The sequence below is a fragment of the Nicrophorus vespilloides genome, unplaced genomic scaffold (genome assembly GCF_001412225.1).
Source record: "Nicrophorus vespilloides isolate i.1.1-1 unplaced genomic scaffold, Nicve_v1.0, whole genome shotgun sequence".
NCBI lineage: Eukaryota > Metazoa > Arthropoda > Insecta > Coleoptera > Silphidae > Nicrophorus > Nicrophorus vespilloides.
This window is the reverse complement of record NW_017097212.1, coordinates 4433-18825: the sequence shown is the minus strand read 5'-3', so window position 1 is coordinate 18825 and position 14393 is coordinate 4433. Positions and strand designations below refer to the sequence as shown.

Sequence of the window (14393 nt, the reverse complement as noted above, 5' to 3'; positions counted from 1 at the left end):
AAAAATGTTGCATAATTTACACATACACATTAATTACATTGAAAAGTTCAGTGCGTAAATTATAAATGTTGAAATTGTAATAAAATATAGATTTCATATAAATATGANNTTATTTCACCTTACACAATTTCATCTATCTATCTATAATAAATCAATAAGTTATAAATATTATTATTTTTTTGTACTGTAATATAAAAAAAAAGAACCAATAGTAAACTATATACCTTTAAACTAAATAACAATTTGCTATATATAAATAAATTGATGTTACACTTTAGGAGCTCTTACTAGCGATTATTATAAACAAATTGTAAGGTACCTTGAGTGCTAGATCCTTATTATCGTCATTATGCGTGTATTTCAAATTTTGAGCTTCCTTCATGTAGTCGTCTATGTAATCATTTTTCATGTTTTCAGGAATGTTGTTGATAAATGGATTCACCGCGATAACAGATTCTAAAGAAAGAAAGAAAGAAAGAAAAATAAATAAACTGAATATTTCAAATGTTATGTACATACTTTTCAAGACATTCATATCTGGGAAAGTGTAATTCCTCTCGACGACTTTACATTGATGAACCGAAAAACCTTCTTCGATGAGCATAGTTTCGAAGACTTTTTCGGGATCCTCGCAGTGCTGGTATGGCGATATGAAAAGCTCGTAGTTCTTCATGTAATGGCTCCATTTTGGGTTTTTAGCCATAACTTCGTATATATGGAAAATCGGATTGTTCGCGAGGAATGTGAGCAAAACATCGCCACCGGGCTTCAGCAAATTATACATATTCTTTATGGTTTGCCTGCGGAGAAAGATAAAGTAGTATCATTTATATAAATATGGATAATTATATGTAATGTGTAATACCGTTGATTTTGGACCCAGTGCAAACAGTAAAATGAGAAGATATGATCGAACTCCTCACATATATCGTTTTTGATGTCTATTGATGATATGTCGGACGCGATGAAATCCACTTTGGGGTTTTCGTTCTGGCTCTTTGCGTGCTTTACCATCTCCGGCGAAATATCTAAACCGACGAGTTTCTTAAAATCTTGAGGAAGCAATGGCAGCAGTATATTGGTGGTGACTTGTCCCGATCCACAACCAACGTCAAGGGCATTATCCTGGCCCTTCCATTTAATCAATCTTATATAATTGTCCAATACATAATTGGCGTCAGTCGTCTGCAGACCGTGGTATTTCGAATACAACGTAGGTTTGTTCATGTTGATTTCTCGAAAATATTTAACTTTTACAATAACAAGAATAACAACAACAACAACAAAAAAGCAAAGTTTTGTATGAGTGTCTCCTGTTCTTAGGACACGGGTCGCGTTTAATGACTACGGAGGATTTTCGAGCAACCGCGGCTTATATATTTTTTCGGTGGGGGAGAAGCGACGCTTGGACCAGAATTTTGATTTTCGTTGCCGAGATGAGCTCTTATAACGAGAAATCCAATTGGTATATCGGCCTTAGAGTACCTCCTCCCTAAAATCTCTTCGAAATTAAGGTCAACATTAAACAAATATATTTAATGCACCAACAAATCCCTGAACTTCAATTTTTCTAAAAGTTTCAATCTTAATATTCTAAATATTATTATTATTTAAGATCATGCTAATAACATTTATTCTCTTTCAAATTAGGTGACGGAAATACCAACACTTGCGTAAGATCTGATAAAGAAATCGTCGTCGAATGATTGTGTTCTATTTATACAAAAAAAAAATAAATAGATCTTTACACTACAATAGCTTTGACCTCACTTGAAAATCATTATAAATCTAAATTTCATATTTCTCAAAGAAAATTGTACTAATGTACTCATCGACGCACAACTCACAGCACAACACACGTACGAAATAAAAGTTTTAAAAAGTTTAACAACGAAAAACTAAATAAATATATTATAAGAAATAATGCATTTCAAAAGAAATATATTTACTTTGTTTTTTATTATATTTTTATTTCAAATTTGTTTTGAATTTAGGTCATAGAATCAAGTTTAGATCAATTTTCAAATTATGAACAAAAAAGAAGAAGTGGAATTTACATATTGGGAATGATGGAAGTGATACTGTTGCGCATTGTAAAGATTGTGATTTAATTTTAGACATTGTTGTTGTTATTGCAAGAGAAATTATGCGGACGAACTTTATAATGAAACAGGTGTTCCTCGATGATACACCACAAGGGTATCGGGATTGAGATAGGTTAGTTGCGAGTTTGTGGTCTATTATCCATCCATCCAAAGAGAAAATGAGCGGTAAAAAAGTTGTTTCCTAATTAGAAGAAGTCGTTCCAGGTCGTCGATGGAATTTAAAAGAGAACCTTTATTTTCGAGCTTGCAATAAATCCATCAATTGTATCGACAACAACGATCATAACATTTTGATTAATTCATTGTTTAAACGATCGATAACATCTTCAAGATTTATTTATGTATATTATTTTGGGTAACATTTTTCTTGGTATGTGCGTGTGCGTGTGAGTGCAGCAGCAGAAAAATATCCGAGGCGGTTCAAACTGACCACTACAACATTAAAATGTTTAGGAACCCGAAATGTGAGTTCTTCGACGAGTCGGTCAATAAACCCGGCGGAACCAGTGAAAAACAGGCGTTTCTCATGGAAAATAAAACAAAACGTTGAGGATAAGAAGACCTGACGAAGATACAGATTGCTATTGTGCTTGGGCGCGAGCGAGCGAGTGAAGGAGCGGTGGTAATTGTGTCTGGTCAGGGCTCTTCGCCACTCTTTTCACACACAGGACATATCCATATATATATATATATAATGTATATTTATTACTTTATTTCGTATCGGAATGCCAGTTGCAACTTCGTTTCTTCGTGCACCTTCCTTAACAATCGAAGAGCGGGCCACATTTTGCCCAATTTGCATATGCACTTCGTATGTCCCAGACGAATCGAACGTTACCTTTACAAAAAAAGAAAATACTTAAATTACCTATAAAATAATAACGACAATTATACGAAAATCAATAACAATTATTCATAAAAATTAATATTTAATTGTGTTTGCCCATAGATATGAATTAAACATACATTCAAATACGTAATACACATATAACTATAAAAACATAATAAATCAAATATAATTGAATCGTAAATTGAAGATAATGTTCAACGTGTTTTCAGAACAATAAATATTTAGAAACGTACATATCAATACTTAATAAAAATGAATTAATTAAAAATGTTTTAATTCACAATAAAGAAAAGTTCTTATAATTAATTAAAAATTAAAAAAAAAACTGTGATTTTTTTTTTACACAATTCAAAATTAATCCTTTCATTTGCGGATTTAAAACATTTCTTTTTTGAAATGTTTCGGTTGTGTTAATTTTAATTACAATTAAAACAATCCTAATTATGCGCATTTTACAAGCTCGCATCCTACAAAGAACGTTCCAATTAACGCTTAATTAAAGAAAGACAATTATTTTCTTGTTTACGTATGCGCATAATGAAGACAATAATCTGCGATGTACCATCCATTATATGTTTCTCCATTTCGTATTATGATAAATTATGTCCAATAGGTCAAGGCTTTAACTAGTTTATCTCTCAGCCTTGATAATATAACAATAACTATAATATATTTTTCCACTAGGGAAATGTTTCTACAATAGTTATGGATATAATTTTCTTTCTCTACAGTTTAGTTTATCATTTAATACATTTGCTATTAGAAAATAAACGACTATACGAACTACATACTCACTTACGTGGTTAATTTACCTACTTAGAAAATAATACTCGTAAATTAGAATTATATTTACGTAATGTCTTACGCATGTATATATTTTATGCATTTAACATGCAAATATTTCTAGTTTTACTTAATAATGCATTTGCATATAAATAAGTGATATAATTTTTTGTATTTTATAGTATTTTCAAATAATATTAACTCGAAAATAATTATGTGTAATAAGTTGGACTCGAAACTTCATTCTCACGATAAACATGTGCAAACTTCATTGCTTTTTATTCTTATAATTTAGTTTTTTTTTTTAATTTTGTTACATTACGGTATAATTTGTTAATTTTTTGTAAACCAATGTAAAATTGTCAGCAATCGACTGTAATATTGTGTAAATTATTTCTGAAGAGAAACTTAACTTTCTTGACAGTGCTTTCCAAGAACGTTAGTCATAGTTTCTTCTTAATCGTAGTCAATGGTCTGGATATTTACTTATTTCTTTTGTAGATTTCGCAACGTACGAACTTTCTAATCTTAATGTACTTGATAATTAGTTGCTAACATGAAAATATCATTGACAACTGATCATATAATTATGAAGATAACGTTGATGTACATTTGCTGAAACGTTAATGATGTACGTTTAATTTTTTTTTTGCTTTTAAATGAGAAATTGTAATTATACAATTATAATACTATATGTAATATTTGTCATTAATTTGAATTTTACAGAATAATGAAATATTAATGCATTTTTGATGATCTCCAAATATTATTTATAGTAGGATTGATAATAAGTTCTAGCTAGTATAAAATATTACAAACGAAGTTAAACTTCGGCTAAAAAAGCATGATCGTATTGGGATTCATTTTTGTGCTCATATCACAGAGTTATCAAAGTGAAATCGATGCATGTTTAGCGGAAATTCCGAAAAATGTGATTCGATTTGATACTGCTATAACATTCATTGATGTCGAACCAAGTGTGTCCGCTCAACCGAGAATAATTGTAACGGTGAATCACCTAAGAAATATGTCGCCTTTCAGTTCCGATCTTTACGTGGCATCAAGTGAAAATCCGGACCACTTATTTAAAAATCTTTACAGATGGAAGTTCTGGAAACCAGATGTACGCATTTTGGTCTTCACCGAACAAGATACAAAAGAGGTCTTCTACACTGCCTCGACATATTACATAAGCAACTTATTGGTGATTAAAAACTTTTCTTTCGTGTACGAATACAAACCGTACGTTGAAGAGAATTTACATTATCCAAAGATTGAACCAACACTTTTGGGTAATTGCAGTGCGACGGTTTTTGTTAGCAAAAGGCCGAAGCTGTGGCGAAATACAACTTTGAATTATTCTTTAATTCATATAAAACCATTCACAAATGACATGGAAAATAAATTTGGATACGAGAATCGTATAATGGAAGTGGTGAAGGAAAAACTCGGATTCAATATAAGTTACCACCATCACCATTTCAATGACTGGGGTTTAATAACGAACGGAAATTATTCGGATTTGCTGGGTTTGTTGCACGACAGGAAAATTGATTACGCCATGGGCTTTTTTACATTGAACGGTTTGACTGCCGACGATTTTTCCGTGACGTATCCGTACATTGTAGATCATTTGGTTTGGGTTGTCCCGAAAGCAAAGTTGAGTAAAGTATCATTATTTTTTGTTCATGTAATAAAACCGTGCACTTTCCTATTGTTTGCCATCATTTTGCTTGCGTTTGTAATCACATCATACGGATTATTAAAATATCAGAAAATCAGTAGCCCTTTTTGGAAAAGCTTCGCCTTGTTTTTTAATATAACTTTATCGACTCCATCTTATTACATTCCCAAAAGGAAGTATCTTAGGCTACTGACAATGTCCTACTTCATTTACAACTTTGTAATTCAGACCCTCTTTCAAGCACGTTTCTCCTCCTCCATGATTCCAGACTACGAGAAACAAATTGAAACTGGTAAAGATATAATCGACTCTGGAATACAATTTGGATATTTTGGAAAGATTTTCAAATATGCTCTTAACGATGACGAACGGTACTTTAACAACCACCGGAGACTCTGCACAATTAGTATGCAATGTTTAGATCAAACTGCGTTCAAAGGTGATTTTGCTACAGTGATTTCGAAGAAAACCATCGAGTACTTACTTCCTATATCGTACCTTAGGAAGAGCGGACGTCCTTTGATTTATATACTTAAAGAACCCGTCTCCATGGAATACATTTCTATTTACTTCACTAAAGGAAGTCCAATTGCGTCGGATTGCAACAGAGTCATCCGTAATATGCTGAAAACCGGGCTGGATGAATACATTTGGGAAACTATGATCTACAAATCTATTCTGGATGCAAACAAGATTGAAAGGACGTACCAGTTGAAAGTTAGAGCATTCACATTCAAGCACATTCGTTTCTCAATCATTATTTTATTTACATTTCTCTGTATTGCGACCATAGTTTTTGCTATGGAATTGCTTTGGTTTCACTTGATTAAATATCAATTGAAATAATTGTAAATATTATTTAAATTGTCTTTGTAAAACAAGAATAGTTGAACAAAGAGAATTCTTCATAATTGTTAAAATAAATTGATAAATCTCTTTAACATCTTATTGATTGTATAAAGTAGTATAGTTGAGTTTTTTTTTGTTGGAAATAGGAAAAATACAATTGGAAATTATTTATTTATTTCTAAATACACCGACTAACATATTTCACATTTAAATATTGCATTTTTTTGTTCTTTTTCGCTACAATTGAAATATCTGAAACAATTATTCTTATAGATTGATTACACTATAACAATAGGAAGATAAACAATAAATATTTCTAAAAAAAAAGTGTTGGAAAACAATATGTATCCTAAAATGCATACATATAGAATATATTTCTGAAATAGAAGAGTAGGAAAAATAATTATTATAACCATGTTGTAGCTTCTCGGGCTATTGAAAAAATCCTTTGTTGACATTGAAGACTAAACATCTTAATACTTAACTACATTTATCTTACAAAAGACACAAGGTATAAATGTTACGTGCTGCTATCCAAAAATACATAGAAAAGTTATATTTCAAAATAACGTCGATAGATATTCGCTTAATCTCATAAAGAAAACGTGATTTGTGGTTTCGACATTTGGAATTACTTTACGTTAATCATACCGGAAAAATCACTAACAGGTGTGCTCTACTCTTAAAATACTTCTAAGACTGTTGTTTATATGAGATTAAAAGTTTACTGATTGTTGATCATTTATATCTAAGAATCTTACATTGATGCACATCGAGTCACAAATATCTAACATACAAAATATATATTTATATATAAATATCAATTTTCTACATCACAAATATTTTTTCTGCACCTAAGTTATATTGCGATTGCTTCCATTTTCAACATTCATATCAATTTCTGTTTCAAGTCTCGTTTTTTTATTTTATTTTGGTCAATTAATTTTGGCAATAACTAAATGGGAAGAATAATTTCAAACTGATTGTTATGAACGAAATAAAATATGCTTATAATGGGCAGAAAGCCCTTGTATATGTATTAGTAAATACAATAATTCTTGTTAAATTCTTATTGTAAATAAATAATCATTAAGTCAATAAAAATAAGAAGTGACAAAATAATAATTAACAAATTAAAACTGGAGCTGTATGGTAAATATAAACTCGATTATAATTCCCTAATTAAACGATATCACAAGTTGTCTATAACACATATATATATAGTTAATCCTTAATATTCAAGTAGTAAATAGTTCACATTAAAAAGGAATCTGCTGAGACTTACCTAATAAAATCTGTGTCAATATAAGTTTATATAAAATAATGGGTATGTTTAAGAAAATTGTAATATTACAGTTGATCAATTTACATTGGAATCGTTAACATTATCATCGGTCTGAATCGAGATTTCAGATTTGGTATTCCAAACCATTGCCGCTTCCCTAGAAACAAACAATTAAAAACATTTGCCAAAAGCCGGACAGCCCACGTGTAACACATTTACCTAGTGCATTTTTCAGGCAGAGTAAGTGCGATGTGCCAAAGCACGCCTGTAAGTATGACCGACCAAGTACGTAAAGGTCCCAAGACAAAAGCCATCGTGCCATAAGCCAGCCAAAACAGGTACGCCATGATTATTTGCAAGATCATTAACATCGCGAACGGCAGATTTAAGCTTATATGTGCCCAGAATGATTTCTTTAAACCAGGTTTGCTCACGTGATACCGGAACCTTCAAAAACCACATACGATATATTAATTGAAACTTTACCCTTATGTCCTTAAGAAGAATGCAGTGTGCAACCATGAAAATGGAAACGATTTTTTAATTGAAACCAATTTTACCAATAATTAATTGATGATTTTAGAAAAAATGTAGAAAATAAAAACTTACCTATAATCTACTCCGTTAGCTAAAATTAACACTTGCAATTGGAGGGCAAGAAGCTAAAACACAATGTGCTCGTTAGTAAATGCAGAACAGACTGTAATAATAGGTCTTTGCTAAATCAATAATATTCAATATCAGACAAAAATCAATAAAAATTAAATATTTGTTTTCGCATTGAGAGAATAGCACTATAGTCTCTTCTGTTATTATTTAGCTTGGTGTATCTTTATGAAAGTTATTTTGGTCTGATAACGATACGACTGATATCACGATTACTTACTTGTAAAGTGCCGTACGCGTATGTAAAGGAACCAGGAAGAAAAGATCCATTTACGAAAGTACCCCACGGGAACACTATTCCAATATGATCTTCAATTATGTATCCTACTGACCAAGGGCCAAAGCTGAGGTAAATCGGGTATAATACTATGGGCCAGAAGAGACGGTCAATCGACGATAGAACCCACATCTTTCGAATCCACGATTTTAATAAGCCTTTGCGCATAACAGGTTTCCTCATTTTCCCTTCTGAAATTGTAAGTATGTATGATTAAGTGTGTTTGTATTTACGACTTATATGTAACTCACGAATAACAAGTTTATGGGTAAATCTGTATGATATAATGGGAAGCAACAGTAAGACAAGGAACACGTAAAATACTCCTTTGAACTGAAATTAAGTGACTGTAAAGTTAAGTAAAGATAAGTAATATATTGATTACTATTATGCTGACGTTCCCCATCAGAGCAATCCTAGGCAACAGTTCGAAAGAAAGTCTCGTTCCATCTAACGAGAACGGTTGCGAGATGGTCTTTTCTCGATTTAATTCATCTTTCACAAAAACCTACAATTATTTACATAAGATTTACATAGTTAGGGATATACATTGGTGCACCTTAATGTGATGTAACCCTCTTCTATAAATACTCGGATCCCATTCCAATACATAAAGCGGCCCATTCTTGTGAATACATGCATGCCAGCCAGTTTCGTCTATATTCACCTGCACTTTAGTGATTTTACTCATCGAGAAGGCCAAAATCCTAAACAAAAAATACCGATATATCGAATTGTGGTGCATTACATAATATACCTTATGTGCGTCGAATTTGCTATCGATTCTATGTTTTCCTTCTCGGGAATGACGAAGAGTGCGTGTTTCGGATTGGTTATCAGGACGACGGGCCATTCCCTATGTCCAACGTCAGTAAATGAAATTAGTCCGTGATCGATTGCCATCAATCTATATCTGTTGAAGGCCAAAAAAACAATTTGTATTACTAATTTAAATTGTATAATTATATTTACCTTCGGTTATCCTTCCAATCGCCGAGCTCCAACTCTAAAAATCCATCTTTTTGTAGAGTGTACATATTGGAGACTAGTCCTCCCAACGTATGCAAATGTCCACATACATAAACCATTCCCTGGTCAAGGGTTCTCAATAACGATCGTATTCCATCGCTTTGGCTTATAATGCACGATGTTGGAAAGTGACCAAACCATACGGTGTGATCACTTTTACTCTCTTCCACCTTTTCAATTAACAGCTTTATTTCATCAATTTCTTGATTATCCAGCAGCCCAACAAAATTGAACGGTCTTCTGGGTCCGGGCTTCAAACATGCGTCGACGCCAAGGAATGAATACAATACACCGTTCTTCTCGATCTGATACAAGTATGATCTTGGATGTTCCTTCCCTTGGATTGAATAATTCGTGAAGAAATTTTGTGGAGATTCAAAATTAATCACATTGAAATTATCTGTTAAGTAAAAAAACATTAATGAAAAGTGTACATTTGCGTTTACAGATAAATACCATGATTGCCTCTAATGTCCAACCAAATAGTTTTGTTAAGTACATTTGCCTCTTTCAACACATCCTTATAGAATTCCCACTCCCCTTTGTTCTGCTGTGAACCAATGTTATCTGGGGTTTTGGCATCTGTTAGATCGCCAGTTGCTAAAACAACAGTTGGCTTAATAACGTCCAGAGTGAGGTGGCAAAACTCTCTAAATTCTGTTATTCTGGAATTTTCTCTAAATATGCTAATATGTATATCTGAAATCTAATAAAAAAATATTATTAATATTTATAAATAAAAAACAGAATGAGTAATTGTGTTTATGAACAATGGAATTGTTTTGTTAGTAAAGCTATGAAGATAACATTTCTTTGTTTAAAATTTAATTGTTAAATTACCTGCAGAAACCAAATCAAATTGTCAACAGTATCTGTAATTTGGGGTATTGCTCTCCTTGAACTAAAATGCTTTTCTTTGGTTTTACCACCTACTATGTATGAATCTTCATGGTTTAGTATGTTTGTTACGTTTGCTATTAAAATTGAAAATATTAGCATTAAAGTGATAACAAATATTGCCGATTTTGTGGTCCTCATTTTCTCTTTTCTATTTCAACTCGGATGATTAAAAAGGAACATCTCCACCGAAACCACTTAATACACAAATGATTTTTTTTGTTTGTTTAACAATGAGAATTAAAATAGTTTACGTACATTTGACAGATATCATCTGTCAAGCGCACACGAACGGTGTACTGGAATGTGCTCTACTAATAACATTGAACCAATTGGAAGTTAAGAAATTCTATGCTATACATTCTATCTGCTGAGAACATAGGGTTGCATAACATACTGAACAACTTTGAACTTATAATTTCTTCTATTTACCCAGTTTTATTGGATGTAATAAATTCCATAGTAATATGATGTTGAAGCTGATTCCACTACTACAATTGAAATATAAATATTTATTCTAAAAAGTATACATATAAAGTAAATAGAAAATTGCAGAAGAATAGAAATATATCCATATTTAATATCCACAGCATCTTAGGCAATTATATCCTGTAAATAGATAGTAACATATTACTCTTCAATATCTAACAATTAATTAGATTCATAACACATTTAGAACACTCGATTCTAATTTAACTATATCACAAATTGTTTATAACATAAATATTCTTAATATTCAAGAAAATTGTAATATTGTCAATTTACAATATCGTCGGTCTGATGTAACATTCCAGATTCGACTTGCCAAACCAGTGTCGCTTCCCTAAAAGCAATCAATTAAAAAACTACGTCCAAAACCAAATAATACAATTACCTAATGCATTTCACAGGAAGAGTAAGTGCGAGGTGCCAAAGCACGCCTGTAAATATGACCGACCAAGTGTTTAACGGACCCAATAGGAAGGTCACTGTACCATAAATTAGCCAGAATAGGTATGCTAAGATTATTTGTAAGATCATCAACATCGCGAACGGCAGAGTTAATTTCATATTTCCCCAGAACGATTTCTTTAAATCAGCTTTGACTATATGATATCGAAACCTGCAGTGCAATATCATAAAGATGAACGAAATATTTCCAAAAAAAAACTTACCTAGAATCTACTGCGTTAGCTAAATTGAATACTTGTAATTGGAGGATAAGAAGCTAAAACAAAATATGCTAACTTGTATATCGAACTATATAATATTAAAAATTTTTTGCTAGATGATGAGATAAAACTTACGTGTAAAGTGCCATATACATATGTGAAGGATCCCGGTAGGAAAGACCCATTTACAAAAATACCCCACGGGAAGACTACCCCAATATAATCTTCAATTATGTAACCTATTGACCATGGACCAAAGCTGAGGTAAATCGGATATAATACTATGGGCCAGAAGAGACGATCAATCGACGAGAGAATCCACATCTTTCGAATCCATGTTCGAAAAAAGCCTTTGCGCATAACAGGTTTCCTCAGTTTCCCTTCTGCAAATTCAAGTTGATTAAATTAGTTTGTATTTGAAATAATATGTAACTCACGGATAACCAGTTTATGGATAAATCTGTATGATATAACAGGAAGCACCAATAAGACAAGGAAAACGTAAAATGCTCCTTGGAACTGAAATAATGTGACTGAGTTACGCATAAGCGAGTAAGTTGTTAATTACTATTAGGCTGAAGTTTCCCATCAAAGCAATCCTAGACAATAGTTTAAAAGAAGGTCTTGCTCCGTCTAACGAAAACGGCTGTGAGATGATTTTCTCCCGATTCGATTCATCTTTTACGAAAACCTGCAACAAGCGTTTACATTTTAGATTTCCTTAGTCGTGGTTATAAATTGGTGCACCTTAATGTGATGTAACCCTCTCCCATAAATACTAGGATCCCATTCCAATACATAAAGTGGACCATTCTTGTGAATACATGTAAGCCAGCCAGTTTCATCTATATTCACCTGCACTTCAGTAATTTTACTTACTGAGAAGACCAAAACCCTAAGACAACACTAATGTATCGATTGAACGTGCATTACATGTTATACCTTATGTGTGTGGAATTTGCTATCGACTCTAGGTTTTCCTTCTCGGGAATGACGAAGAGAGCGTCTTTGGGATTAGTTATAAGGACGACGGGCCATTCTCGATGTCCAACATCAGTGAATGAAATAAAACCGTGATCGATTGCCATCAATCTATATCTATGGATAGACAAAGAACAAATCGTATTTGTAATTTAAATTGTGGACAACTCATTCACCTTCGGTTATTCTTCCAATCGCCGAGCTCCAACTCTAAAAATCCATCATTTTGAAGCGTATACATATTGGAGACCAACGTGTGCAAATGTCCACATACATAAACCGTTCCCTGTTTGAGGCTCCCCAATAACGATCGAATTCCATCACTTTGACTTAGAACGCACGACGTTGGAAAGTGACCGAACCATATCGTGTGCTCACTTTTACTCTCCTTCACCTTTTCAATTAACAGTTTTATTTCATCGATTTCTTGATTGTACAGCAGCCCAACAAAATTGAACGGCCTCCTGGGTCCAGACTTCAAACACGCATCAACCCCAAGGAATGAATACAATATACCATTCTTCTCAATCTGATACAAGTAAGATCTTGGATTTTCCTTCCCTTGGATTGAATAATTTGTGAAGAAATTTTGTGGCGATTCCAAACTGATGACATTGAAAGTATCTGAAGAGAAAATTTTAGTTAAAAAAAAACATATATTTTCGATAATTATATAGAAATACCATGATTGCCTCTAATGTCTAACCAGATAGTTTTGTTAAGAACATTTGCCTCTTTCAACACTTGCTTGTAAAATTCCCAGTCTCCTTTGTTCTGATGGGAACCAATATTGTCAGAGTCTGTGGCATCTGTCAGATCACCAGTTGCTAGAACCACAGTTGGCTTAATAACATCCAGAGTAATCTGACAAAATTCACTAAATTCCGTTACTCTTGACTTTTCTCTAAACATGCTAATATGTATATCTGAAATCTAATACACGCATTGTTAATAACAACAAAAATACTAATTTATATTAGTAATAAGCAATTGATTAAAGTTAACATTTCTTTGTTTAATAGCTAAATTAAATCATTACCTGCAGAAACCAAATCAAATTATCATTAGAATCTGTTATTTGAGGTAATGCTCTTCTTGGACTGAATTGCTTTTCTCTGGTTTGATCAGCTACAGTGTACGAATCTTTATGGGTTAGTATGTTTGTAACATTTGATATTAGCATAAAAAATATTACTGTTAAAGTAATAACAAATAACGTAGATTTGGTGTTCCGCATAATTTTTTTTTTTGTGACACGTTCAACTCCGTATTAACTAAATATTAGTATTGCTTTGTCAAGCACATGATCTATATGTCTGTACTGGTAATGACAGGCCAAGATCAAGGCTATCTATGCTCGTTGTTTGTATCACAAAATCCAATACGAACGCAGTGATATCGTATCATAGGTCAAATAATGGAGTTTTGTGAAAGAAAAAGAATTTTAATGAAAAAAAATATGGACAAAATAATATTTATAAATATACTTTCTTTCTATCTCTGGAGACGTTTAAGTTGCATAGCATATTTATCTACTTACAACTAAGCGCAAATTGGATGAATTGTGTTAGAATAAGAATATTTCTACAGTAATAAGTTTATTATAAGATGAATAATTCTCTAATTCGTATTTGTTGTTAAAAAATACTGTATATAAATTGACGTCAACATTGTTGATTTTTTTTTTAAGAAGTTCGAAAATTTTAGTATTCTTGTGATTCTTACAATTGATGTTAGAAAATAAATTATTAAAGGCACTAATAAAGATAATTCAATTGAATTTTGATGATTTTAAACTTAATATCATAAACTAATCAAGTTTTTGTAATTCATCGT

At 32.1% G+C, this 14393-nt stretch overlaps 3 protein-coding genes across 4 annotated transcripts; all 3 read right to left on the bottom strand.

Moving 5' to 3' along the window:
* Nucleotides 1-235: 235 nt before the first annotated feature.
* On the bottom strand, nt 236-1405 carry LOC108559401 (juvenile hormone acid O-methyltransferase-like). Its single transcript, XM_017916668.1, has 3 exons — nt 866-1405; nt 520-800; nt 236-456 (listed from the first exon to the last, which is right to left on the bottom strand). The coding sequence occupies exons 1-3, from the start codon at nt 1225-1227 to the stop codon at nt 275-277; spliced, it is 825 nt and encodes a 274-aa protein (XP_017772157.1). The 5' UTR covers nt 1228-1405; the 3' UTR covers nt 236-274.
* Nucleotides 1406-6475: 5070 nt separating this feature from the next.
* On the bottom strand, nt 6476-10738 carry LOC108559415 (transmembrane protein 62-like). 2 transcript variants are annotated; one of them, XM_017916698.1, is made up of 11 exons: nt 10369-10738; nt 9985-10234; nt 9472-9928; nt 9257-9412; nt 9059-9206; nt 8885-9007; nt 8751-8832; nt 8443-8690; nt 8166-8218; nt 7776-8003; nt 6480-7713 (listed from the first exon to the last, which is right to left on the bottom strand). In XM_017916698.1, exons 1-11 carry the CDS (start codon nt 10564-10566, stop codon nt 7632-7634), a joined length of 2025 nt encoding a protein of 674 aa, XP_017772187.1. In that variant the 5' UTR covers nt 10567-10738; the 3' UTR covers nt 6480-7631. The 2 variants fall into 2 exon arrangements, with proteins under 2 accessions (XP_017772188.1, XP_017772187.1); XM_017916699.1 differs by lacking the exon at nt 7776-8003 and having other exon boundaries at nt 6476-7713.
* Nucleotides 10739-10986: 248 nt separating this feature from the next.
* On the bottom strand, nt 10987-13915 carry LOC108559416 (transmembrane protein 62-like). The gene is made up of 11 exons (XM_017916700.1): nt 13597-13915; nt 13241-13490; nt 12734-13181; nt 12519-12674; nt 12324-12471; nt 12145-12267; nt 12014-12095; nt 11712-11959; nt 11580-11632; nt 11300-11527; nt 10987-11248 (listed from the first exon to the last, which is right to left on the bottom strand). The coding sequence occupies exons 1-11, from the start codon at nt 13792-13794 to the stop codon at nt 11182-11184; spliced, it is 2001 nt and encodes a 666-aa protein (XP_017772189.1). The 5' UTR covers nt 13795-13915; the 3' UTR covers nt 10987-11181.
* Between the last annotated feature and the right edge of the window lie 478 nt (nt 13916-14393).